Raw genomic sequence first — 27,945 nt, 5'->3', positions numbered from 1 at the left:
AAGTCATCCCTCTCCTTAGCCAAAACAGGGTTGTATACCCCTATGAACATCTAAATAAAATTGTCCTCACAATTTTTGAAACAACAAGAGACTGAAAAGGCACGTAATTCCATATCCAAAAGTTCCAGTACCTGATTGTCCCAAAAAACCAAAATACCCCCTGATGGACTCCTAGCATCCACTGCCCCTCACTCCAGGCACCTCCCCACACCCAAACTCACTAGGCAAGTTGACATTTGTTGGACCTTCGTTTCTTGTAGATAGACAAGGTCAGCTATAGACAAGGTCAGCTAAGTGGGAACGAATCAAAGATTTAATGATTCTGCACTTATCCCCCTCATTAATCCCTCACACGTTCCAAGATAAAATTCTTAGCTTCATGGACAAACTTCAACTAATACCTCGGAAGAGCTCCTTCCTGCTCTCCCACTTGAAAATTTTGTCTTATAAGAAATTGAACATTCTAATTTCCTTATCTCCCTCTCAAGTTTGGACCCATCGGACCTAGCCTTTTTCACCACTTGCCCCAATGACTTCTTATTTGCTCGGAATTCCAAATTCCTGAAAAGACCCAGAATTTCCTCTTCGTAGCCATCCACCGAAAACCCCAAAAATTTGCTAAAAGCAAGTAGTTTCTTGAAACTATCCTGAGAACAGGTGAGGTCCCTCCCCAACTCCATTGAGCTACTGTTCTTAACAAAGGCTAACTGCAAATCCTCTTCCCACCCCCAGAAATCAGACTTTAAGTCGTCACTATTTGAAAGAAGATTCAGTTTACACCCCTCCTTCGTGATCATGGCAAGGGGGCCATCTCTGACTTCCTTTTCAACAAAGGGCATCTCATTGTCCTTCGTCACCAAAACCTCCTAACAGATCATCCCCAAATCACGTCTGGCTTCATCAACCAAGCCCCTTAGGGCATGAGATGAAGGAGTAGAAGAAAGAGGCCCCCAACCCAAAGTAGAAGAGAAAAGGTTCCTTGTACCTTGGAATGAAGTCGCTTCCTCCACCAGAGCTTCATTGACGGGAGTGAGGGCACCACCTCCTTAGGGCAGAGATCGATCCCACAGGGAGGAGCCCAACTTGCCAAGGCTTTAAAAGGGACCCTAAAGCCCTTTTGGGCCAGCGGAGAAGTGGGATGGGCCAACTTACCATCCCTAGCTCAAAACTCATCAACTAGGCCAGGAATTCTTTCTGAGGGCCTGGCCTCCTCTAAACCACAGCCCACCACTTTAAAAGGGCCCACAAACCCCTTTTCCAGTCCATGGGGAAAGGAGACTGCAATAGGAGGCAAGTTTCCCTCCTCCCACGCAACTCCGACAGAAGGCTGCTGCTCCAAACGCAGCCTTTCCACATAAAAGGCCGACGAAGCCACTCCTCCTGCAGAGCTTGGCATTTAGCAATCAACAGCTCACCTTTTGGAAGCAACCCCTCAAAACCAACGCGAGCAGACACGCATGAACCCTCTAACTTCTTCTTCCTTGCTTCTAACTTCTCCTTGCAGGAAGTTACCATAGCAACCCAAGGCAGGAGCTCCCACCACAAGTGCACAGTAAAACAAAGGTCTCCTACCACCACCTGCAACTTCCCCGGAGCCTCTCTCCCATTCATCTGGACTAGCATCACCCACTTGTTTGAAAAACTCCCTACGCCAAAGACAGAGCGGAAGGCCCATTATCCTCACCCAAGCGGACTTAGCTTTAACTCCTTTGAAACAACCTGTTGTTGGGGCCCATCTATCCAAAAACAAGAACTTCTGCTTATAAATCCTCTCTCCTTCCTGCAGCACCCTCTCTGCCTCCTTTGAACTTTCAAACTAAACAAAATCAAAGCACCTCCCAACAAGGAAAGAGAGAGGTTCCCCTTTATCCTCCAATGGTACCTAGCCCACTCCTTCAAAGAAGATAGCAACAGGGCATCATTTGTAAAATCTCCCCACTGTCCCACCAAGCAACGGTTGAGAATATGCATCTTGTTGGAAGCATCAACACCCCTAAACTGCAGCCATATCGACTCACTCACACTTCTCCAGTCCTTTGACACATTATCAACCTTCAAAGGCAAATCCTTCTGCACAGAGCCGTGCTGCGGTTTAGGATCATCTCCTACCTTGAGTGGGAACTTCACTCCACAGGCTCTCAACTTTTGAGCTAAAATATTCCACCCCCCTGGCAGCCCCTTCCCTTCAGGGAAGATTAAAACGAAGCGAATCGCTCCACTGAGACTACGGAACAAAAGAGGTACCTGCCCGCCTCATTGCTACGTAACTGAAGCTTGTAACTTCTCCCTCCCTCCAACCAAGAGTTGTTGAAAATCTTCAAACCCTCCTTTTGACAGCAAGCCTCCACCCCTTCCAGCAGCAAGGAAAGACCCCTCTCACCAAATCTGATCCAAGAAGAGAAGCTTCTATCCCTCACAGTGATGACCCCAGAGAGCTTCCCTTAGGAGACTCCAGCGAAATCTCAAAGGACTTAGAATCAACCCCAAACCAGACACTACCTCCACTCTTCATCCTTTTCCCACACTCCTTAATAACCTATTCTATACAGCCTAATGTGAATTAAATTGGTACTGATAGAGGCAATATGGTGCACTGCTTACCCAAAGGAAGTAGTATCTTATGTCTGGTTACATATCAAATTTGATAGCAATTAAGCAAGGACAAACTTCTAATCTTCTATTTATGTTGTCTGAAGATTTATTATGATAGCCAAAACAATTCATGGAACAATGACTCGGAAATTTGAGCAGATGTCAGCCCTATAATATCTCCTATTTAATGCCAGCCCAGGCAATTCTTTATTGCAATGTTAAGAGTGTAGGCAGTACTACTAACATTAAAATTAAAGTTTAGATAGGCAGACCAGCGGTAGACCTATTAAACACCAATTGAAAAATAGAAATCATGCTAGAAGATTTCTTGGAGCATGTTCTAAGATTCCTTTAGTTCCAAATAGTGAATACAAGGTTTTGGAGCATGACCAAAATACCATGACCATGGAATCAAGCACTAAAGACATAAAGAGCACCCATTGATAATTAGGAAGACGAAACATGGTCCTTCCACCACTATTTGCATGACATGAATGTCTTGATGACCATTTCCATAATTGCAGATTGCAAACAATGCATTCTCATATCACATTCAAATACAAGAAACCCAAATAATAACCTATAAAATCCTATAACCATGAAAGGGAGCTCTTGATTTCACTTCATTTATCTTTCTTTGTCAATCGGACACAGGAACACCTACAATGTTTCTTATTAGGTCTAAAGGTCACCAAACTCTCTTCAATCCACCTGCTCTTCACTTGCATTACAACCTCACTCTAGTCAAAATAAAGAGGCCATGGATATAGACAGCATTCCAGAATTATAATTAGATTTGGAAAATTCATTTTTCATGAGACAAGCAATCATGTAGCAGAGATATTAAGATATGCTTGGCAGAAGTTGCATCCAAGAAAAAATTGTAAGTAAAATTTCAACAAAGAAAATTTAAATTGAGTCAAAACAGATAGAAACAAGCAACAAGAAGTTAGTGCTTAAGCAATAATGACAAAAAATTCTAATTTTACCTGCGGTTGATAATAAAAAGATCACCATCCACCAATTTTATCAGATGCCAAGGGAACATCAGTAATCCTGAATCAAATTCGGCTGGCTTTGTATCAGCATCTTTTTCCATTCCCAGCTTATTCACAATCCAGCTCCATAATCCATTTTTCTTTTTGTTAGTGTTGCATGGTGGATAGAGTGTCTCTAAAACCCTTGTTCCCATATCAGCTCTCCTGATGGCATGGTTCTTCAGAGATAGCAACCAGAACAATTAAAAAACAATGGTGGAAGAACTAAAACAAATAGAACTGAACCGACAATATAATAGATCTTACCACTATATTAAACAATTCATATTATGTGCACATGTAAGAATGGAGGTGTAATACGTTGACCTAGAGTTTTAATTTAATTTTATATCTTGGGTTACTAAGCTCTCTAATAATAAATTTGAGTTTCGTTTCATTGCACTGGAATATCATAGGATGCAGTGACCTAGTAAATTTTTGTCAAAAGGTGGCATTTCAGAAATTTTCCTGCCTCATGTTAAAAGAAATTAGGGAAATGTTAAATGCACCTGCCAAAAGTGTCTCCACAGCCACCTCATTCTCTATTTTTTGTTTTTAAATTAAATTATATGTTATAAAATAAAAATGCCCTCCTCTATTGTGATAGAATGACAATCTGTATGTACAAAATCATGAATGAAGGAGTGCATGGGGAAAGGGATGTTTGTTATTGAGCCTTCAAACCTTGAAATCTTCCCTAGAACTTTAGCATCATGTTTGAAGCATCTGTCTTGGCTTTCCTGGACAATATGTCATAGCATGTGATGGAAGAAACAAGGCTGAAGGAGAGGCCTCTTGATGGAAGTTTCTGGTTTGGTGTGGAATCAAAGTCCTTTGAGATCTTTTTGGAGTCTTTAAATGGTAAGATGGTGGAGAGGATTGTAGAGAGGGGTCGGGGGTTTTCCTCCTGGATCAGATTTGGGGAGAGGGATCTTTCTTTACTTCTTGAGGGGATGGAAGACTACTGTGAAGGGAAGTTCAGGGAGCCTCTCAAAAGGGTGTCAAATGGAGGGGAAAGGGGCTACAAGCTGGAGTTGTGTAGCAACAAAGCTGGAAGGTTTCTGTTGTGCTCAGCTATGTGCATAGAGGCAAAAAGGGTTTCCTTGGTTTTTCCAGAAGGAAAGGCTCCCTAAGGGGGTTGGAAGATCCTTGCTTCAAGTCTTAGGAGCATTGGGGTAGTCCTTGTGTCTAGGCCTTTAGAGGAGTCAAAGGAGCCAATCAGGTGTCAGGAGGAAAAGAGAGGTGACAATCTGTTTAAGGTTGCTTCCTTTGCAGAGGTGTTGAACAGAGATATGAGGGAGTTGGGTGATGAAGTGTGGATTGGGAGTGAGCCAAGAGAGGTCTACCTAATTTGGGGCTTCTCAAGAAGTGTCTAGTGGGGAGGTGGGATGGTTTTTCAAACTGATTGCCAGTTTTGGACATGCTGAATTTGTGGGCTCGAGAATCTTGGGGTCTGAATTAAATCTGCTTTTGTTCGTAGGCAATCTCATTTCGTTTGAGTTTGAAAATGTTTCCAAGGCCAAAAGAGTTTTGTTTTTGGGATCTAGCTTATTTAAGGGAAGACGATTGCAGTTGGACCGTGGGAGCCGAATGTTGGTTGCCTTAGAGAAGGCACCTGCATTGGCGATGTGTGGGTAAGGCTGTTGGGTCTTCTGGTGAATCTATGGGGAAAAGAGTTCTTTAAAAGGGTGGGCGATGCTTGAGGAGGTTTTGTAAGGATGGATTTGGAGACAAAGGAGATGCATCACTTGAAATGGGCTAGATTACTCATTAAATCTAGAGGGAGAAAGGTGCCTAATCGGTTAATATCTTTTGAAGCACCTAGAGGATCCTAGCTGAAGAAAAGAAACTTTTTCCACCTGTAAGTACATTGGTTTGGTCAAGAAATTCCCTAGTACTTCAAACCTGAGGAATATCAGCCATGACCAAGAGCCATCCTACCATCCTAACTTGGAGCAGGTCATTGATGTTAGCTTGCTTTTCTTTTCATAAGATGTTATTAAGTGAGCAATGGAAAGGGGGCAGAATCCACGTACACAATATGTATAAAAAGAACATGAAAATAAAAGAAAACAAAAAGTCTTTTTATGCCTAAGAAACATCCGGATAATGAAATCTACAAAACAAAGGCTTCACTCTCCTACTGATCTACCAGACCATAAGCAAACAAAAAGTCTCTTTATGCCAAAGAAACATCCGGATAATGAAATCTACAAAATAAAGGCTTCACTCTGCTACTGATCTACCAGACCATTCAAATAAAGAATTCATAAAAACATTTTTCAGGTGCAATTCCCATCAAAGATTCTCTTTTTTTTTTATAGGTAAGAAAATATAAATTAAAGCGCTTGCAAAAAGGCGGAAAAAACTACACATGGAGTATACAAATTTGGCCCAAAAGCAAGCCAAAGAAGGAAAAGAGGAGAAATGCCCACCACCCTAACAACAAGCTGCCCTAACCAACAGAAAAACCCTACAACCGGAAGCACCCATCAAAGATTCTTTCATTGTATTCCTTCCAAATACAATAAAACAATGGACTTTTATATCTAAGATAAGGTTCTTCGAAATCCCATCTTCAGAGGGAAACTACAAGCACACCCAAACATAAATTAGCGGACAAAAGAAGCATATGCTGCCATTCAGACTGATCACCAATTAGTGATTCATGAATAGTCTTTAATCAAATGAAGTTTACTTCCAAAAAGCAAACAAGAATCTTAGCCAACCTATCAAAATCATAATTAACAAAGCAAGCTGCAATTCAGAATTATTTTCGGAATGATCACCAATTAGTGATTCATGAATAGTCTTTAATCATTTGTAGTTTACTGCTGCAAAGAAAACAAGAATCTTAGGCAACCTATTCAAATCATAATTAACAAAGCAAGTGCATAGGAATTCAAAATGGGAAGCAGAGTGACTTCTGCTTCCAAAGAAAACACCTCCATAGAAGCTATACAAAACCATAACTGTATTACGGGATAAGCTGAGGAATGAGTATGCTTACTAAAAAGAAAACTATTTCTCTTTACCCATGAATCTATGCAGTAATTAAAAAACCAGCCAGTTCAGCAGAAAAAGAAAATGACAAGGAACCAGCTCAAGATATAGCATATGGTTCATAACTCATAGTTCAAAAAATTCAGAATGCATACCTCTGAATCAACAAAATATAGACAATCTTCATCAGCATGATAAAATGAAGCCGCAGGGCGTGCTAACTTGGCAGATTCAAATTCTCCATCCTCAAAACCTGGGGCTGAACCGATCTGACATATGAATAGTTTTAAAGTCAGAATCATAGTTTTAAAAGGCTCAAGGCGCACCAAGGCGCAAACTAGTCCTGGAGCCTGAGGCGCAAGGCGCATCTAAGGCGCGGGCTTTAGTGAAGTGAGGCGCACCCTAATTTACATATATATTTTTATATAATATAATCAAATTTAACAATCATTTATTTGTCCTAAACACATAAATCATCAAATATCATCCAAAACTTCAATTTAATAAACAAAAAACATAAAAATAAAGAACTCCAAGCATAAAAACAAATCCAAATCCATATTGCTAATTGCCTAATACATATCCAAATCCAAAGTTTCCAAACCTAAAGGTCCAAAACATGAAATTTGTCCACAATTCAAAAACATCATTAAAAAACACTTAAATCACAAATTTGTCCACAACAAGCAATCATCACTCCTCCTCTAAATCAACAAAATCATCATCATCATCATTTCCATCACCACATTTGTAGCCTTCCCCATCTTCTTCATCTGCTGAATCAACCATGTCTCCATCTTCATCTTCATCTATTAGTGAATAAGAAGGCAAAGTTCTAGAACTTGAAGCTATCCCCCTTGTTGGTGGTATTATGCTTGAGCTTGCTCTAGCTCTAGCTCTAGTATCAAACCTGGCCTCCTCAGCTCCAGCAGCTCTAGCAACATCACCCCATGTCAAATTGTCATCATCAAATACAAAATCATCTTGTGCACCTCCATGAGAATCCTCATCTTCCATTCTCCCTATCAACCATTCATTGCTATCATCTATATCTTTCAAGGAAATTGGGTCAATGGTGTTACGTTCATTGTATCTTCTCTTCAAGGCTCGATTATACTTGATGTACACCAAATCATTCAAGCGTTGATGATCTAACCTATTTCTCCTCTTGCTATGAATCTGCAAAAATTCATAAGCTCATAAATATATTTTAAAATTTTAACTTTTAAGTTACATTCAAGACTCTATTAGACTATTACTTGTAATTATTTTGGATTTGGTCACTCACATTCTCAAAGATGCTCCAATTCCGTTCACAACCTGATGCACTGCATGTTAAGTTGAGGACTTTCATTGCAAACTTTTGCAAATTTGGAGCTGAAGCTCCATATGCAGCCCACCATTCAGCTGTAGTATAGATATTAACAATTTAGTGAAACAATTCACCTATTTTAGCAAAAATACAATCTAATCATTTAAATAACTAACCTGGTGCTCTAGTCTTTCTTGTCCTAACAGCTAACTCATTCCCGAATAGTCCTTGGGCATTTGTGAACAAACTCACTTCGGCCACAACTTTTTCTTGCTTAGCAGGGTCTCTTGTTAGCCTTAAGATGCATTTATACAAATCACTCATAATCTCGGCATCATGCTCTATTTCTGGCTTATCATAGAAGAATTCCGGGTTCAAAAAGTACCCTGCTGCATGCAAAGGCCGATGAAGCTGAATCTCCCACCTCTTATCAATGATGTTGAAGATTTCTTTGTACTTCTCTTCATTTCCATTAAAACTTCTCACAATTGCATCCTTAGCTCTATTCATGGCCTCATAGATGTATCCCATAGGAGCTTTTTTTTCACCATCAACCAAACGAAGCACACGAACTAGGGGACCCGAAACCTTTAAGCAAAACACAATAGTGTTCCAAAATGAAGGCATTAGAACTATGTTGGCTATAGTTTTCCCCTTCTGCTCTTTTGCCCATTTACTATCTGACCAATCTGAGCTTGTAAACATCTTCCTCAAATTGTTTTTTTGTTCATGCAATCGCGATAATGTGATGAAAGCAGTTGCAAACCGAGTCTTAGCAGGTCTAAGCAATTCCCTTTGTCCAGTAAACCGCCTCATCATGTTGAGTAGCCCTGAGCGATTATAAATATACCCATTTAGTGATATAGCCCTCTCCAATGTCCTCTTGATGTTTGGTAGCTTTCCAATATCTTCCAACATCAAGTCAAGGCAATGTGCAGCACATGGTGTCCAATACAAATGTGGACGCTTTAATTCTAACAACCTCCCTATATGAAATTGTAGATAATAAATTTACATAAGTTCTCAAGATAGATCATAGATAATTCAAATTTTAAAAGAAAATAAAAATTCAAGAAATAGTATTTATTACCTGCCATCACATAACTTGAGTGATTATCTGTTATAACTTGAATAACATTCTCTTCACCAACTTGCTCTACCCATTTGTCAAGTAACTCAAACATCTTTTCTCCCGTCTTAATCATTGAAGAAGCATCAATGGATTGCATGAACATGGTTCCCTTTGAACAATTAACCAAAAAGTTCACCAAAGTTCTCTCTTTCCTATCGGTCCATCCATCCGACATAAGTGAACATCCATTTTTCCCCCATTCCACCATATGATCTTTCATCAAATCTTTTGTGAGAGCCAATTCTTTCTTAAGGTTAGTAACTCTTACCTCATGAAAAGTTGGTCCCTTCATACCCACACCATATTGGCCAATAGCCTCAATCATTGGTTGGAAACTCGGATATGTGACTGCATTAAATGGAATAGCGGCCTCATACATCCATCTTGTGATAAGCGTGCAAGCTCTTTCTCTTGCTTCCTTTTTGTAGGCATCATTGATGGTAGTTTGATTCATCTTTCCACTCCTTTGATTTTGAACAACCATCTCTGCATTAGGAGTGAAAAAATGATCCATAGGACCTTTTTGTCTTGGTTTTTTTGAAGAAAACGTCCTACCACCACTTCCTCCTCGGTTACTACCTCCACTAGAAATGTTGGTGATATTCGTTCTACTATTAATCTCCTCACCAATATCTTCATCTTCCAAACCAAACAAATCTTCATTAACATATTCGCTCCCCATATTCATTTGCTCTTTTTGATTTTTCTTGGAAGTCATATACTCTTCCATTTCTTCTTTAACATGTTCCGGACATTTTCTACACTTTTTAGCATTTCTATATCCACCAACAAGATGTTGTTTGTGTCTATAGATGCCTCCTTTGGTTACTTTATCACAAAAAATGCATATGATGGTGTTCAAATCTTTTTCATTAACCAAACGACCATATTTCCACCCCGGATCTCTTCTTCCACTTGCACTAGAGTCCACTTGAGTCTCACTCTCATTATCCATCTTGCAAACAAATTATCTAATTCCACAATAAAATAATTATAATTAAATTAAGAAAAAAAATTGAAAAAAAAATGCATATCACATTATCAAATGTCACATTAACAACAAATATGCATGAGTGCTTTTTATTTATTTATTTTTATTTTGTTAAATTTTCATGTCAAAAACTCAAAATATAATATTTATATTTAAAAAAAAAAAATTACCAATGAGAGTTATGAGGTAAGAATGGAAAAAATTGCAGAAAAGTGAAGAAAAAAGAAAAATACCGAGGTCCGGAAGGTACGTTACTATTTCCCCTTTATTTTTCTCCTATTTTCCCCCTATTTTTCTTCTTCTTTTTCTTCTTCTTCTTCACTTCTCCAGCACGGAAGAGGCTAGGGCAAAAAATGGCAGTAGTCTCGGGTTGAAAAAGAGCAGAAAAGGGGGCTGGATGGAAGGAGATTTTATTTGTTAAAGAACAGGGTCCAAAACGACGTCGTTTTGGTCCCTGTTCACTTAAATGAACAGGCTCCAAAACGACGCCGTTTTGAGCACTGTGCACTTAAGTGCACAGTGACCAAAACGACGTCGTTTTGGTCACTGTTCACTTAAGTGCACAGTGCTCAAACGGCGTCGTTTTGGGCCGTTAAAATAAAAAAAAAAACTAAAAAAACCCTAGGGCTGCTGCTGTCTCTGCAACCCGACTGAAGAAGAAGAAGAAGAAGAAGAAGAAGAAGAAGAAGAAGAAGAAGAAGAAGGAGAAGGAGGGGCGTACCTGGTCGGGCGTCGGAGGCGACTCGGGCGACCGCCTCGCGCCTTGCTGGAGGCGCGCGCCTTGCGCGCCTAAGCGGCGCCTTCGTGAAGGGGCGTCGCCTCTCTTCAGGCGAGGCGCCGGAGGGTGGCGTCGCGCCGCCCCGAGCCTAGGCGCGCCTTTCAGAACTATGGTCAGAATCAAGTACCTTCTTCATTTTATCTTTTGATAGATGGACCCAAATGAGAGGGGAGAGAGGGGATTGTTGGAGGAAGGGAAAGGTACAACAAAATCCCTCCCTCTTCCTCCCTCTATATATCTATCCATCCATCCATTTATCTCTTTATATGTACATACAATGAAGGATGGCATAAAAAATGATGATGTATCAAATTTTCTTCTTTCTCCCCTATGTTACATTAAAATCCCAAGGTGTTCTAGTATATTCTTTTACACATGGACAATGAAAAATGTCTAGTCAAACTACATTAAAACAGATGATAGACAAAAATAGGCACTAAGGGTGGGAGTGATAGATTAGTGTGGCACCAAAAGAAGATGAATCACATAATCTCCAAGCTTTATCTAATCAATCAACTTTAGTTTTCTTCCCTCCTGCTAATTTCGTAGGAAAATCAAAATCCCTATCAAAGGTCAAGGCATTTGCTTGGTCAATGGCCAACAAAAAGGTTAATACCAATAATTTACTTTAGGTGAGAAGACATTTCAAAGCCTTTAGTCTAGATTGTTGTACTCTTATGAGCAATGGAGAATCGATAGATCATCTTTTTTTACACTGTTCGATGACTTTGGAGATATGAATTCTTCAAACTAGCTAGTTTGGGTTGGATTCCTCTTAGAAATATTAGTGACACGTTCACTATTTCTTTTAGGGGTTTTAGGAGTAATGTTAAGGGCCAAGTTCTATGGCAAATTGCTTGTCTTACATTGATTTAAATAGTATAGCGGGAATGAAATGCAAGGATCTTTGAGGACAATTAAAGGACTTCCTAAATGTTACGGGACTTAGTCTATTTCTACTCATTTTTTGGGCCTATACTAAAACAACTTTCAAGGGCATTCCTCTCAAAATGATTCAACTTGATTGGATTTTGACATGCACATCAAAAAGGTTAAATTAGCAAAGTTGAGATGTCTTGACGTAGTCTGGTTTGTTTTTCTTTTCTTTTGTTTTGATCAATTTTTATAATTAGGGTAGGAAGCAACCTTCCTACCACTTACTTGGTTCTTCCTTTGGATGCCCTCTATGAGTCAACAAGAGTTTGAGATCTGGTGGAAGACAAATTTAATAGAAGACTTGCTATGTGGAAAAGGAATATCTTTCAAAAGGTAGAGGCGTACTCTGATCAAAAGCATATAGTCTAACATGCCCATCTATTTTGTATCATTATTTGTCGTCCCAAGGTAAGCTTAAGACTTGAGAAGATTCAAAGAGAGTTCCTTCATAGTAGAGGAGTGCTTGAGAAAAAGTCTTATTTGGTAAAATGGTTGATCATTTGCATGGGAAGGCTAAAAGGATGCATGGGAGTAGACACCTTTCTTCCCTTAACAAGATGTTGCTTAACAAGCGGAATTCGAGATATACTTTAGAAAGTGAGCCTCTATGGAATTAGATTATTGCTAGGAAGTTTGGAAAAGAAAAGAAGGGTTAGTGTTCTCACAAAGTGAAGCATTTGGGGTAGGGTTATGGAAGCAATCCAAAATGAACACGATATTTTTAAAAGTAGAACCTTTTTTTTGTGTGTGATGGTAGGAATGTGAAGTTCTAGAAGATCGGGTGGTGTAAGGATTCTCCTTTAAGCATTTCCCTCTCTCATTTTATGTCATGGCTTCAACAAAGGATGCTTGAAAGGTGAATATATAGGACTAGTTAGGTAAGGGAGGCTCGAGAATCCATGTTTCTCTATACAATGGAATGATTTGGAGTTGGATAGTCTAGAGGGGACGGGGAAGATAACATTGAAAGCATGGTCCCAACTCGTCACGATTTAGAAAGGATTTTTGGATGGAGCTTCAAGATCTTTCAGGCTTAACTTTCCCTAAATGGTGTGTTGGTGGGGACTTCAATGTCATTAGAAGAACTTCTAAAAAGCTAGGAGGGCCTAGGGTAACCCCAACCATGAGGGATTTTGATGACTTTATAAGGGATTGTGAGTTGATTAATCCACCTTTGACAAATGCCTCCTTCACTTGGTCAAATTTGAAAGAAAAGGGTTTAGTTTAAGATGGAGGTATTGGATGAGGGGTTGTTTATCTTTGGCAACTTTCGCAATCTTAGTGAATGGTAATGCTAAGGTGTGGGTTAAGGCTTTCAGAGATCTAAGACAAGGAGATCCCCTTTCCCCCTTTCTCTTCACCATTGTGGTTGACGTTTTAAGTAGGTTGGTTGTGAGAGCGGAGGAGAAAGGTCTTATTGAGGGTTTCAGGGTGGGTAGAAATAGGACCAGGGTGTCGCATTTACAATTTGTGGATGACACCGTTCTCTTTGCTAGAGCTTCCTTAGAAGAGCTTATCTCATTGAAACTAATTCTATTAGTTTCTGGGCGTTTGTCGAGGCTAAGGATGAACCTAAATAAGAGCACTCTATCTGGAATCAACATTACCATTGACCAAACAACCAGGTTAGCTTCTTTGCCTGATTGCGCAGTTTTTGAGTGACCTTTATCATATTTGGGTCTCCCTTTAGGGAGAAATCCAAATTCAAGTTCCTTGTGGGACCCCGTGATAGATAAGAGTCTCTAGGAGGTTGGATGGGTGGAAAAAAGTTTTTTTATCCTTTGGTGGTAGAATCGCCCTCATTCAATCTTCTTTGTCGCATATCTCGAGTTACTTTCTATCTCTTTTCAAGATTTCGGTTTCTATAGCTTTGAGGATTGAGAAACTTCAAAGAGATTTTCTTTGGTCAGGATGTGGGGAAGGTAAAAACGATCATCTACTGAGTTGGGACTTAGTCTATAAGCCAAAGGAAGTTGATGGTTTAGGGTTGGGGAAAATTTCTTTGAGGAATCAAGCTTTATTAGGGAAGTGGATTTGGAGGTACCCTAAGGAAAGTACTACCCTCTAGCATAAGGTCATTTTGAGTATCTATGGGACACATCCTAATGGATGGGATGCCAACAATAGAATCAGGTGGTCACATCATTACCCTTAGAAGGTCATTGCACAATTGCTTCAAGTTTTCTCTACACACACTCGTTTTGTGGCGGGTGATGGGTCTAGAATCCGTTTATGGGAAGATTTGTGGTGGGGGGATCAACCTTTGTGTGTACAATTTCCAAGTCTTTTTAGAGTCACCAAATTGTCTTATTTCAGCTATCCTTGGTAATAACACTTTGTTGTCTTGAGATCTTACCTTTCGTCATAATCTAACAGATACAAAGATTAAGGATCCTGAAAGATTAATGTCCTTACTGTCCAATGTCCATCTGTCTCCTTATATTTCAAATACGAGATCTTGGGCACCGTCTTTATTAGGAGTTTTCCCAGTTAATTCGTTTTTTTCAGTCTTATCCTATTCTCTAGATTCAATCCCCTTCTACCCAGTTAATTTTATGTGGAATTCAAAAGTTCCTTCTAAGGTCAAGGCCTTTGCATGGTTAGTGGCACTTAAGAAAGTAAATACTAACGACTTTCTACAGTTGAGAAGACCTTTCAAAACCCTTAGTCCTGATTGGTGCATTCTATGTCGGAGTAGTATTGAGACAATTGATCATCTTTTCTTGCATTGTCCAATTGCTTTGGGATTGTGGCAAAGGATTTTTTCATAAGTTGGGATGGAGTGGGTTTCGCCAAGCACTCTGTGATATGATGGTGATTTCCTTCAAGTGTTTTGAGAATTCATTTAGAGGAAGAGCTCTTTGGAGGATAACTTGTCTCTCTTTGTTGTGGATTGTGTGGAAAGAGAGGAATGCTAGGATTTTCGAGAACATTTGGAGGATGTCGGATTCATTGTGGGATTCGCTTCATTTTTTTGTTGCCTTTTGGGCTTACTGTACAGACATTTTTAAACCCTACCCTTTGAGTGTAATTCAGCTTAGTTGGCTATCAATTTGTACACTTTAGGGTTGGTTTATAGGGGCTGTTGTTGGTTTACTTATATAGGCCTTTTTGTTCTTTTTGTATAGCCTTCTTTGTTTTGCGGAGGTTTGCTTAGTTACTTTTGATCAGGTTTGTTTTATGAGGAGGACCTCTCATCCTTCTTTTGTTTTTCTATTAATACATTTGTTTGTTTCCGATCAAAAAAAAAAAAAAAAAAGGATGAGGAAGATAGGTTTGTATAGATTTGAGGAGTGGAAACTTCTTAATTAGATCCTTATACTCCTTTTTAGTATTGTGGAAAATCAGCCTCTTTCCCTATGGGAGTGATTTAGAATCCTACAGTTTTGATGAAAGAGAGGTTGTTTGCTTGGAAAGCCACATGGAGGAAGATTTTGACATTGCACTAGTTACAAAGTAAAGGATGAACCATGGTGCATTGATGCCTTCTTTACAAAGGTAAAGAAGAATTATTCAATCAAATTCTCCTCCATTATGCTAAAGCAAGAGTTTTATGGCAACTAGTTTTCTCTTTGTTTGGAATCGCATCAGTGTTGGGTTTATTGGTTGGAGAGACCCCATTAGGTCAGCATGAATCTTTTATATGGAAAAGGCATTAAAAGGTTTGGAGATTGTCCTTTGTGCAAATTTTGGACCGTCTGAAAGGAGAGAAATCAAAGATCATAGGAAAACAAGAAGTAAACAGATCAAATCCATATTTCTTTGCACTCTTTTGATGTGGATAAGGATGTTCATAGATGGGATGCAAATGTTTGTAGTTGATTTTGTAGATTGATTGGGTACTTGTGGGGAGAGAGTTGTTTTTGTTTTCTCTCTCACTGGCTTTCCCTTTTGGTGTCTTTTGTATACAAATTTTGTAATTCAATACACTTCTTTGCTAGGGTTTCTTTAATAATATTTTCCTTGAATGTGAAAAAAATACAATCCTTTACACTGAACAAGTAGTCAGGCCTTAGTAATGCCTTTTTTTCTTTTGTTTAACAACATCCTATAGAAGCACCATCTTGCACAAAGCTAGGTTTTTTCCCTCTTTTTATTTACAAAAAGGATACAGTAGAAGCACCAGGCCCTAGAAAACAGGAAGCATACATGGGAAACACCAATGTGGGTAAAAGGAAAATAAAACAGGAAAAGGGGGAGAGGGAACACTATGAATCTAGAGGAAACATAAAATCAAACAAGGGATTGTTAATGGGCTGTCATTGATTGAGTTCCAAACATTCTAGCACAAAACTAGCACTACCTACCTATGAACCAACATCAAATGAAGAGCCACAGTAAGATAATAATAATTTTTTTTTTTAAAAAAAAAGACTCAATTAAAGCCAAGGCAGCTCAATACATCCTTAAAATATATTAGAATTAAGCTGAAAGTGTAATATTATGTGCTTCAGGTAGTACCTACTTTAAGATCACATATTCCTTCTACTGCTGATTTAAAAAAAAACGACATGCCGTAGTAAGGTACAAAGAAAAACATGATGTTGACATGTCAATTTTGTATTAGACAACCAAACAATACTAGCAAGCAACGGAATTAAAATTGAATCACTGTTTCAGTTGAACTCGAATGATATAAAGTCATACATACACAGTCTAGTATCTTTCCATTGCCGGAAAATATAATAATCCGATGGTGATTGCTGTCTGACAGGAACAAACGATTTCCACTTTCATCTACAGAGATGCAGCCTGTGATAGAGGATAGCATATTAAAACAGAACCACATTATTAATTTACCACACAGTTCGTGACTACTATGACTCAACAGATATAATTTTGTTATTTAAATAATCCTGAGAGCAAAGATCAAAAGCATCCTTTGACTGCCTATAATGAGATAAAATGAGCACAATTGGCATTTCCCATTGATAATAATCATGAGCCTTTTTAATAGGACAGACAAAGAATGTTATCAATAAGAGAAAGTAGGATAGATACAGATAGGAGGGTGAGAGATCTTTTTGCAAAGAAAAAGAAACAAACACAACAAAGCTCTAAATATATATAATATGCACACACTCTCAAGGAATAGGCAAAGAATAACCAAAGAGGAGGGATCCACCAATCCAACTCCCTTCTTTATCAAAGAATCATCTTCCTGATTAGTCTGTTTGAGGACTCTACCAAAAGGACACTACCGTGAGACAAAATGTGGAAAACCCTCCTCAATGCACTGAACCTAGTTTTCATACATTAGATCCTCCATCTAAATGAACATTAACCAGAGTGACACAAAACCAAAACAGCTCACTTGAAAATTTTTTAACCTCAAATGCCATCTATTTATTCATGTCAAACATATTGAAATGTGGACATCTTCATGATTCAAGTTTAACTATTTATTATCTGAACCTAAAAAAAAAAAAAAAACAGATTCTAATTGCACTACAAAATTTCTAAATGCTTCATTGTCAATACTTCACAATACAAGCACATCCACTTGAACTTGAGTCAACAACACATGATGACTAATTTAATAGATTATGAAAATGCTTAAGTCATCCCTGATTTAGACAAAAGCTTTGCTATTTTGACCCTACATTTAAGTGAACCTTTGAATTTTCAATTAACTCTAGAAAATTTTCAAACATGAAACTGAAGATAATTGTGAGAATTTTCTTTCATATTATTTACTCTGCAGAAATATACATTTATAGGGAAATAGGAGATTACCAACAGCCTGGTAATTCCTTAAAAAACTCTGTCAGATCCCACAAGAGAGGAAATTATCTTCTATTTATAGAAAATAATCTACAACTATTTACAGCTAGCAAATCTCCAATTACAGCCTGTAATATCTTCTAATTTCATCCTACAATCATCCATAAACCCGGAATTCCACACTCCCCCTCAAGTTGGGCAATGAATGTTAATCATTCCCATCTTGGAGAGAAGTATGTCAAATTGGGTTCTAGGAACAGCCTTTGTCATTATATCTGCAATTTGTTGCCGTGTAGGGATGTAGTCCACTTCTATGATCTTTTGCTCTATCTTCTCTTTGATGAAGTGACGATCAATCTCAACATGTTTGGTTCGATCGTGATGGACTGGATTTTTTGCGATGCTGATTGCTGCTTGATTGTCACACATCAACTTCATAGGTCCGTGAGGAGCGAGCTAGAGTTCTTCAAGCAGCCTTTTTAACCATATCCCTTCACAAATTCCATGGGCCATGGCACGAACTTCCGCTTCTGCACTGTTGCGTGCCACAACCGATTGCTTCTTACTCCTCTAAGTAACTAGATTGCCCCAGACATAGGTACAATAACCTGAAGTAGACCTTCTATCTGTTAAGGAACCAACCCAATCTGCATCTGAGAAGATCTCCACGTCACGGCTTGCCACTCTTTTGAAGAATAATCCTTTACCTGGAGTCATCTTTAAGTAGCGTAGTATCCTATATACGGCTTCTTGATGTTCTTCGGTGGGATTGTTCATAAATTGACTAACCATACTCACTGCAAAGTTGATGTCAGGTCTTGTGTGTGATAAGTAGATTAACCTTCCAACTAGTCTTTGATATCTTCCCTTGTCAACAGCAACCAAATCTTCTTTTGAGCCTATCTTGTTGAATGGATCCATAGGAGTATTAGAGGGTTTGCATCCAAGCATTCCTGTTTCCTTTAACAAGTCAAGAGTATACTTTCGTTGTGATACAAAGATACCCTTGCTTGACCTTGCTACCTCCATGCCAAGAAAATACCTCAAAGTTCCTAGATCTTTAATCTCAAATTCTTTACTTAGAACTGTAATCTTACCACTAGGTGATCTCTTAATGAAAAGAGTGTGATCGGATTGCCCTTGTGAAAATTCCTCTCCTTTAATCACCTTAGTAAACCTCTCGAACCAAGCTCTTGGGGATTGCTTAAGCCCATAGAGTGATTTCTGAAGTTTGCAGACTAGGTCGTTGCTACTGGAGAGTTTTAGGCCTGGAGGAATCTCCATGTAGACTTCTTCTTCAAGATCGCCATTGAGAAATGCGTTTTTGACGTCTAGTTGATGCAAATTCCAATCAAGGTTGGCTGCCAAGGATAGCAAGACTCGGATTGTATTTAACTTTGCAACTAGTGCAAAAGTTTCTTGAAAATCAATCCCATAGGTTTGTGTAAATCCTTTGGCCACCAACCTTGCCTTGTACCGGTCTATCCTCCCATCTGCCCTATATTTGACATTGAAGACCCACTTACAACCCACGGGGCGTTTTCCTTGTGGTAATTTCGTAATCTTCCAAGTGTCATTCTTCTGCAGTGCTTGTATTTCTTCATTCACTGCCTTTCTCCACTCAGGATGCTGTAAGGCCTCTTGTATGCAGTTTGGGAGAGCAATACTCTCCAGATTTGTGATGAGAGCTCGAAGATTAGGAGATAGCTTCTCATAGGACACAAATTTTGAGATGGGATGCTGAGTACAAGATCTTACTCCCTTTCTATGGGCCATGGGCCTATTGAGATCATCCATAGAGTCAATGTCATCAGTAATAACAGGAGAATCAATATTACCTTGAATGACTCCGGTGGGATTTGATTTCGGGTCATCAGTTTGACAAGGCACGGGAGGAAGCTCAGGATGTAGGTCCACCGGTTAAGGGTTCTTCTGACGCCTTGAGTAAACTTGAAGTTCTTTGCCAATGGACTCCTTGTCTCCTTGAATCTGACATGACTCTGATGGTGGTCCATCCGGTGCCATAGATGGTTCACTGGAAAAATTAGGTTCTGGCACCCCAAAGTCAGGCACAGGCACATCCCAAAACTGATATTCTGCTTGCTGATTGACTGGATTCTCCCCCTGAATATGAGTTTTGGTGTAAAAAGGTACATTCTCAAGAAAGGTCACATCCATAGTGTTATAGGTTTTCCGAGTGGAAGGACAATAACACTTATACCCCTTCTGATAAGAGGAATAACCGATAAAGATACACTTGACAGACTTGGGATCATGTTTACTTCGCTGATGCGGAGGGAGATGAACATATGCAGAACATCCAAAGACCTTGAGAGGTATATCAGTTATAATCCGATTTAGAGGAAAGTTTTTGGAAAGGGTTTGGCATGGAGTATCAAATTTCAAGACTCTAGAAGGCATCCTATTTATTAGGTATGTAGCATTTAAAACAGCCTCTCCCCAGAATTGTTTTGGGACATGAGTGGTAAACCTAATAGATCGGGCTACCTCTAGAAGGTGTCGATTTTTTCTCTCGGCTATCCCATTCTATTGTGGGGTATCAATGCAGGAACTTTGGTGAATAATCCCATTTTCTAGAAGATAATTTCCGAGTATAACATTAAAGTACTCCCTAGCATTGTCTGTTCTAAACACTTGGATCTTAGCTTGAAATTGTGTTTGAATCATGGAATGAAAGAATTTGAAGATAGAACCTACCTCTGATTTTTCCTTCATGAGAAATACCCACGTAACTCGAGTATGGTCATCAACAAAGCTAACAAACCATCTAGCCCCAGAGATATTGTGAACACGAGAGGGTCCCCAAATGTCGCTATGAATAATGGAAAAAGGTTTTGATGGTTTGTAATTTTGGGATGGATAAGAGTTACGACAATGCTTAGAAAATTGGCAAATCTCACATTGGAAAAGTTTGGGATTTTTGTTTTTAAATAGTGCTGGAAACATCTTTGATAAGTACATAAAATTTGGATGTCCTAGGCGATAATGCAATAACATGATGGTACTTTCTTTATTTGAATCTAAAGACAGGTTTAACCTAGGATCAGGAGTAAAGAAAGATACATGATGTGCTTGAGAGTCTTGTTTTCTAGTTGCCCTAAACCAGTAGAGTCCTTTGCTTTCCTTAGCATTGCCAATCATCATCCCCGAAGCCAAATCCTGAAACAAACAATGAGAGGAAGAGAACTTAGCCACACAATTTAGGTCTTGGGTAAGCTTGCTGATTGATCGTAAATTGCATGAGAGCTTGGGAACCAAAAGAACTTGATTAAGAGTTAGGGTCTCGGAAATAATCACTCTTCCAATACCAGTCACGGTGGAAAGAGAGCCATCAGCAATTCTTACTTTGTAATTCTCATGGCAGGGGATACAATCATGGAGTACTAATATATCACCTGTCATGTGGTCGGAGGCACCCGAATCGATGATCCAACCTGATGAATCTTCAATTTTTGTGTGTAAAGCAGTTAGGAAGTTACCTCTCTGAGCAGCGGATCCGGTTGAGATAACGGGGTTAGTGGATGATCCTTGGCTAAACATCTTTTGCAGCCACTCCACTTGTTCTTTGCTAAAGAGAGCAGAATCATTGGTACTACTTTCTTTCCCTTCAGGATCTGCCACAAATGCTCGTGCCTCCTCCTTGTTTGACTTCCAGTCAGTGGGCTTCCCGTGTATTTTCCAACATGTTTCTTTGGTGTGACCTGGTCTGCGGCAATGATCACACCATGGTCTTCCTTTCTTCTGCCTTGCATCATAGGTAGATCCTCGGGAAACAAGGGCAGTTCCTTCTTGAATGTTTGTGGAGCCTTGGGAGATGAGTGTTGATCCTTCCTGAACATTGGAGAATGGCCTTGTTCCCATCATCAGCTTCTTCCTGCTTTCTTCTCTTCTAACCTTTGAGAAAGCTTCTCGAATAGTAGGGAGAGGCTTGGTTCCAAGGATTCTCCCTCTTACTTCATCTAGGGATTTGTCTAATCCCAATAGGAACTTAAAGACCCTTTCTTTTTCAATAATCCTTTTGTATCGACTAGCATCTCCTGGGCACTCCCAATCCATGGTCTCAAACACATCCAATTGTTGCCAGAAACGACTAAGAGTGTTATAATAGTGAGTCACAGTCATCTCACCTTGCCTTAGATCATGTAGGGCTCCCTTAATGTCAAATAGATCAGCAGTATTGTCACTATCATAGTATGTTTCCTTTGCTGCCATCCAGATTTCATGTGCAGTATCATAAAACAAAAAATTTTGACCTATTTCTGTGTCCATTGCATTGATTAGCCAAGACATAACCAGATTGTTTTCGGTGTTCCAAACCTTGAATCTTTTATCATCCTTCTTAGGCGGTTCAGTAGTGTTGAAAAGGTATTCATCCTTACCTCTGCCTGTGATAAACATCAAAACTGCCTTCGCCCATTGATGGTAATTGTGGCCAGTTAACTTATGTCGAGTGATGAGGAATGATGAACCTTCTGCACCACCATTGCTCACGAGTTCCTGGCCAAACATGGTTCCCGTAACACTGCTATTGGTTTCCGAGGCCATAGGGAAAAGTAATACCTATGAGAGACTAGACTCAAAAACAAAAACTTAAAGAAGTAACGAGTTGGGATGAAGAAGAAGATTGGTTTGCACCCAGAAAAATTGGTTATGGATTAAAACCGAGAAAGAAGTGATAGGTCTAGGCGGAATTGCTCTGATACCATGAAGATAATTGTGAGAATTTTCTTTTATATTATTTACTCTGCAGAAATATACATTTATAAGGAAATAGGAGATTACCAACAGCCTGGTAATTCCTTAAAAAACTCTATCAGATCCCACAAGAGAGGAAATTCTCTTCTATCTATAGAAAATAATCTACAACTATATACAGCTAGCAAATCTCTAATTACAGCCTGTAATATCTTCTAATTTCATCCTACAATCATCCATAAACCCGGAATTCCACAAAAACAAAACTTGAGGCTTGGCACTTTGGAATACAAGAGAATATCAAAATAACTAGGCTACTATCTTTTAAAAAATAAAAATGAAAATAAACAAAGCAAAGCCCACAGACACACACTCTTGCAAATTATCTATATATTTTTTTTATTGTACCATTTAGAAGGAAAAATGAACCGAACAGAATGTACCCTCACATTGCCCAATGCTGATTTAAGCTTTATTAACATCCCTACCTTGTGGCCCAGGAGACTGCCTGATGCACATAGCATAGACAATACACTTCATATAATATGCACCATATTGTTGACAATAAGTATCTCCCCTATTAAAAAGCAACTTTTCAATCAAAGTAGACAGTTAAACGCCTTTTTTTCATAGCCAAACTAAAATAACATGAATTAATAAAGACACCTAACAAAAAGGGGCCACAACTCAGGTACACAAAGAATGAAAGTTGCAACAAGGTCCACAAAAAAAATGACAGTAAGACAAACCTACCCTTCTCTAACCCATCTCCAAACTATCAATAAAGCTATATATTAATAAACTCTCAAATACAATTCTACCAAGAAATCAAAAACTTTAAAAATACATCTTCTGCCATCAACATCATATGATCCAAGCTTTCAAAAGTTTTTTTTATCTCTTTTTGCAGATATTCCACAACAAGCAGAAAAGGGTGATCTTCCAAACTGACTTTCCTATGACCCAGAAAACTACCATGCCACCCTAAAAGGAAATCTTTGACCTACTGAGAAAGAAGTAAAGCTACCCAAAACAGACAGAACATCACAGACCATAGTTCAAAGGACCACTCACAATGTATTAGACTACAGTCAGCCGATTCTTCTTGTTGTATACAGAAACAACACCTATTTACCATGGCCCAACCTCTTCTCATAAGATGATCAATGACAAGACATTTCCTCTACATTGCATCCCAGACAAAGAAGCTCACCTCTCGTGGTACCTTAGAATTCAAAATCTTTCTGGTTGGGCAAGACAAGGCAATTTTTGGACAAAAAAACTTGTACGACCTCATGGTGAAAATGCCCTTTCTAGATACCTTCCATGCCAGCTTATCAACAAAATCACCACATGTGATCATCAAAGACAAAGGCTGAAAAAAAATATCCTCCACCATCTCCTTCTCCCATTAGAAAAACCACCATCTGAACCTGGGGTTCTAGCAGCTCCTTGCCCCCATCTCTTCAACCCAATCTCAATGAATCCAACACATCAAGGTGTCAGCTTGAATGTTGTGTTGGATCTGCAAAGGAAAATCCAAAGCACAGTTTTGTCTTGGGTGTCACCAATTTACTAGTACAGATGGATACAGCAACAATTTTGTCTTGGGTAACTAACAGCCATAAAGGAGCATAACTGTACACTTTCTTTTCCTTTTTGAAGAATTTCTCATCCTTCTTTCTCTTGTACACATTCTTATTCTTATTAATAAGATACAAGTATAGTTTTTTATTTAAAAAAAGAAAAAAAGAAAAAAAAAAACCTGAAGAGATCATTCTTTGACCATTCTATGTATGGGCACAAGAAGGTATAATGAGGAGAGATTTTGTTTTTACATTTCATAGATAATATTAGTTCCCTGGGTATGGGTGGCTTTGTACATTTTTTCAATTTTCTTATGTTGGATACTTTAGGTGTATCTTGTACACCTCTCATGTACTTGCATTTCATAGTTTTGACCATTTTTCTTTAAGCCTATCACTCACAATGTGAGTAAGCAATTCTAGAACAAGCCTAACCAATATAGTAACAAAATTGAGGCCCTCCAAGGAGTTTTGAGGATATGTTGGTTATTGCTTTTAAAGGCTTGGGGAACTCTTTAAGAGGCAAGACTCTTTGGCAAGTTGCTTGCCTTACTTTGGTTTGGATAGTGTGGCAAGAGCGAAACAAGAGGATCTTTGAGGATAAGGGGAGATCGGAAGAGACATTATGGGATTTGATTTTGTTCTATTCCACTCTTTGGGCTTCTTGTTCTGCAGCTTTTAGAGGAGTTCCTCTAAATGTGTTACAACTCAACTGGAGTGAGGTTTGCGCTTCAAGAGTTTGAGTTTGTGGGGGTTTCTCTTTGTTTTTAGCTATTGTTGGGTGTTTTTATGTTGTTCAGATTGTGTAGGAAGGACCTCTCATCCTTCTAGTGGTTTCTTTTGTTTCTTTTTTCTTTTCTTTCTCTTGTATCTTTCCTTCTATTAATATATTTCTCTTCGTTTCTGATCAAAAAAAAATATATAGTAACAAAATTGGACACAAATTTCCAGTAGACAGAATGGTCCCAGAGCTCCTAGCGACCCAAGAAAACACTACTAATTAGATGTAAATAGAAACTCAAGACATTAAAAATAAATCCCTAACAATTCACCATCAAACAGTATGAACAACACCATCCTGTAGTAGCTTGAACAGTCCCACTACAGTTAACTTTTTCTTTTTTCCAATTTCTATTAAAAATGAGGAAAATAAACAATTCTAAAAACAAGTTTAATAATACAGCAACTAAATCTAACTCAGAAAGATGTTCTTAAATTTATCAATTTCACATAGAATTTCAAGTTCAACACAGCTTACAACTGGAAACTGTGTAATCATGTCACCTATCCAAACAAAAAAAAAAAAAAGGGACCAAACTTAAAACAAGGAAAACAAAATGTTAATAAACCATGTAACTTGAAAAACTTTAGTGACACAAGAAGGTGTAACAAAAAGGCTCATGCAACTAACGGAAGGTTAAAACAAACTATTTGGTAGGCAAACTACACCTGGGTAGTAGAGAAGTAAGTTCTGCAAAGAACCAACATATGGTTCCTTAGTGGAATCAGATTGCTTCAAACCATTGCTTTTCCAGTTCTGCAGCGTTGCAGATTCCCCCTTATCCTGTGTATATAACTCCTCAACAGCTGCATAACAAGAGCATAATAAAAAAACTTGAAAACAAATATAATAACAGGAAAAAAAAGTTCTCACATCAGATTCTTCCTGTAAAAGAGAGGAACAAAAAATCATGAAAGGAGAGGTGTGGAGACCACCACACTAATATAAAACTGAAGGTATGTGGAAGATCAACATAAGCACATTGAAAACTCCCAAAAACCTGCAAGACATAAAGACCTACGGAAAAAAAAAAAAAAAAAAAAAACATGTAATAAGGACTTCCAGGTTGTAGCAGAGGTTGCTGTACTGACCCTTCTAAAATGTGGGATGCAAAAAAAAAAAAAAAAACACTGTAAAAACCTGTCAAGTTCATAATCTTAATCTCCATAATGATAAAATATAACCTACTGCTCTCCCCTTAACATTTAAAGTGCACTTTAGAGCATTCACCCTTGGCAATGAGCCTGTCCCAATCCCTGAAAACTAGCCATGGTTTTGCCAATTACAATGCAGATATTATTTCGAAGACACTTGGGTTTTATGCAAGGATGAAAATATCAGTAAATAAGGCTATATCGGTACTTGGATTTTACGGATATACCAGTGAGAACTATTTTTTTTTTCCTTTGAAGAGCAGCATTCAAGAATACAAGGTTTTACCTCTTCTTTTCCAATATGAAACCAAAGAAAATTGTATTCACAGAAACAAAGATGGGAGAGATTACAAGAAAGGATGACCCACCCTTGAACCAAAGCAGAGAAAAAAATAACAATAACAAGGGAAAATTTCAAGTATCCACGCAACATAAAAGCACCCAAAAAAATCCAATCTACAACCTCAACCAATAACCCCAAAACCCATGACACTCAGGAAGGAAAGGAATTCCAACAAAATCTTCGAACCTGTCAATTACTTGGTCTTCAGACCTAGGCATCCAACCAAGAAGCATCCTCAACCTCCAGAATGGTCAATAATCCTTTTTTTTTTTTTTTTTAATCAGAAACAAACAAATGTATTAATAGATAATAAAAATATAAGAAGGATGACAGGTCCTCCTCATGAAGTACAAACCTAATCAAAAGTAACTAAGTAAACCTCCACAAAACAAAGAAGGCTATACAATAAGGACAAAAGGCCTATACAAGTATAACAAACCAACCCTTATAACCCAACCCTAATGTGTACAAATCGAGAGCCAACTAAGCTGAATAACACTCAAAGGGTAGGGTTTAAAAAGGTCGGTACAGTAAGCCCAAAAAGAAACGAAAAAATGAAGCAAATCCCACAACTAAAATCCCCCTCATTCCTCAAGCAATCTATGAGATAACTACAACTAAATCCCCCTCCATCTAGAGGTTTCTAATACCATATGAGAACACTTCAATCAAACCTTCCAAAATAGTATGGATCTATCTCAGAGACCAAAAACACAACCAGGGTCCTTTGTTTCTTCATTTTTTTTTTCCTTCCCAATCCGAAACAATGATTTTGATTTTTTTTTTTTTCAGAACCAGAAACAATGATTTCATTACAATGAATTAGTAAAATAATGGAGAACAAGATATCTCTTTAAAAAAGATACACGCAGTCTGATCAAAATAAGAAAAATCAAGCCCAGACTGCTTCTAGAAAAGCAAAAGAAGCTATAGAGCTAAAAGAGGTTACAAGAATATGCATGGTCCAATAAACAGCCCAACACAACCCGAAAGTTTGGGTTTGTTGCAGAACATTCTGTCTCCATGATCTCTGATCAATCTGCCAATCATCATTAATCCCAGCCTCAATATTCTCTTAATTTGTCATATACATGTCTGGTTAAAGGGTTTGGAAGTAATTTATAGAACGAACCTCTTGTGGAGGGACAACCCTCAGTCAGTTTCTTTCCCTCACTTATTTTATCTTTTAATCTTGTAAGTACAACTGTACAACCAATTTTGGGTCACCCCTGAAAACAGGCAACATTGGAATTTCAATTTTTTCAACCTCACCAACCTAGAAGCCAATGAGCTTTTCTCTCTTCTTAAGATCCTAAATGATTGTAACAATTTATAATGCTCAATGTTAATCCTATTAAGGAATTGAAAGTACAAACTTCTAAAAAAACAATTCTTGTTGCTCCCAGTTCAATAACAATTGCCAAGCCACATTATCAAGGCGTTTACACAAAGTTCTTCATGAAACAATCTCTGGCTCTCAAGGAGCCTTTGTTGAAGGGAGACACATTTTGGATGCTGTATTGATAGCCAATGAAGTGGTGGATGAGAAAAGAAGGTCAGGGGAGGAAGGGGTAGTCTTCAAAATCGATTTTGAGAAGGCCTATGATCATGTGGATTGGGGCTTTTTAGATCATGTGCTACAAAGGAAGGGGTTCAACCAGAAATGGAGATCTTGGATAAGGGGTTGTTTGTCTTCATCAAGTTTTGCAAGCCTAGTTAATGGGAATGCAAAGAGTTGGGTTAAGGCCTCTAGAGGTTTGAGACGAGGAGACCCCCTTTCTCCTTTCCTTTTTACTCTAGTGGCAGATGTTCTAAGTAGAATGATGATCAGAGCAAAGGAAACTGGGATAACTGAGGGTT

General features: G+C 38.6%; 3 protein-coding genes across 7 annotated transcripts in view; all 3 read right to left on the bottom strand.

Moving 5' to 3' along the window:
• Nucleotides 1–27,945, bottom strand: part of LOC100267131 (uncharacterized) — a 68,638-nt gene that overhangs the window by 24,889 nt on the left and 15,804 nt on the right. For all 4 annotated transcript variants that reach the window (XM_010654211.3, XM_019221223.2, XM_010654210.3 and 1 more), the window contains exons 7-10: nucleotides 25,257–25,394; nucleotides 16,433–16,533; nucleotides 6,788–6,901; nucleotides 3,582–3,808 (exon numbers count right to left, since the gene is read on the bottom strand). In XM_010654211.3, coding sequence (XP_010652513.1) covers nucleotides 3,582–3,808; nucleotides 6,788–6,901; nucleotides 16,433–16,533; nucleotides 25,257–25,394 — 580 coding nt within the window. The remainder of the gene's footprint in view (nucleotides 1–3,581; nucleotides 3,809–6,787; nucleotides 6,902–16,432; nucleotides 16,534–25,256; nucleotides 25,395–27,945) is intronic.
• Nucleotides 7,172–10,918, bottom strand: LOC104879833 (uncharacterized). Of its 2 annotated transcripts, none has more exons than XM_059738019.1 (5): nucleotides 10,789–10,918; nucleotides 9,035–10,047; nucleotides 8,121–8,930; nucleotides 7,921–8,039; nucleotides 7,172–7,811 (listed from the first exon to the last, which is right to left on the bottom strand). In XM_059738019.1, exons 2-5 carry the CDS (start codon nucleotides 10,029–10,031, stop codon nucleotides 7,326–7,328), a joined length of 2,412 nt encoding a protein of 803 aa, XP_059594002.1. In that variant the 5' UTR covers nucleotides 10,032–10,047; nucleotides 10,789–10,918; the 3' UTR covers nucleotides 7,172–7,325. The 2 variants fall into 2 exon arrangements, with proteins under 2 accessions (XP_059594002.1, XP_059594001.1); XM_059738018.1 differs by lacking the exon at nucleotides 10,789–10,918 and adding an exon at nucleotides 10,301–10,766.
• Nucleotides 20,532–22,071, bottom strand: LOC132254051 (uncharacterized). The gene is made up of 2 exons (XM_059737775.1): nucleotides 21,006–22,071; nucleotides 20,532–20,685 (listed from the first exon to the last, which is right to left on the bottom strand). The coding sequence occupies exons 1-2, from the start codon at nucleotides 22,069–22,071 to the stop codon at nucleotides 20,651–20,653; spliced, it is 1,101 nt and encodes a 366-aa protein (XP_059593758.1). The 3' UTR covers nucleotides 20,532–20,650.

This window comes from Vitis vinifera, chromosome 7 (genome assembly GCF_030704535.1).
Source record: "Vitis vinifera cultivar Pinot Noir 40024 chromosome 7, ASM3070453v1".
In the NCBI taxonomy this organism is placed as follows: Eukaryota; Viridiplantae; Streptophyta; class Magnoliopsida; order Vitales; family Vitaceae; genus Vitis; species Vitis vinifera.
This window is presented reverse-complemented; position numbering and strand designations above follow the sequence as displayed.

What these genes read in the sequence shown, in the direction of transcription:
- LOC104879833 (XM_059738019.1), bottom strand. Translation starts at nt 10,031, where the DNA reads ATGGATAATGAGAGTGAGACTCAAGTGGACTCTAGTGCAAGTGGAAGA. An exon ending in CTCAAGTTATGTGATGGCAG is followed by an intron (nt 8,931 to 9,034) that starts GTAATAAATACT and finishes AATTTCATATAG; the next exon opens with GGAGGTTGTTAGAATTAAAG. An exon ending in ATTGGAGCATCTTTGAGAAT is followed by an intron (nt 7,812 to 7,920) that starts GTGAGTGACCAA and finishes GAATTTTTGCAG; the next exon opens with ATTCATAGCAAGAGGAGAAA.
- LOC132254051 (XM_059737775.1), bottom strand. Translation starts at nt 22,071, where the DNA reads ATGGCCTCGGAAACCAATAGCAGTGTTACGGGAACCATGTTTGGCCAG. An exon ending in CGGATCCGCTGCTCAGAGAG is followed by an intron (nt 20,686 to 21,005) that starts GTAACTTCCTAA and finishes TGTTTGTTTCAG; the next exon opens with GATTTGGCTTCGGGGATGAT.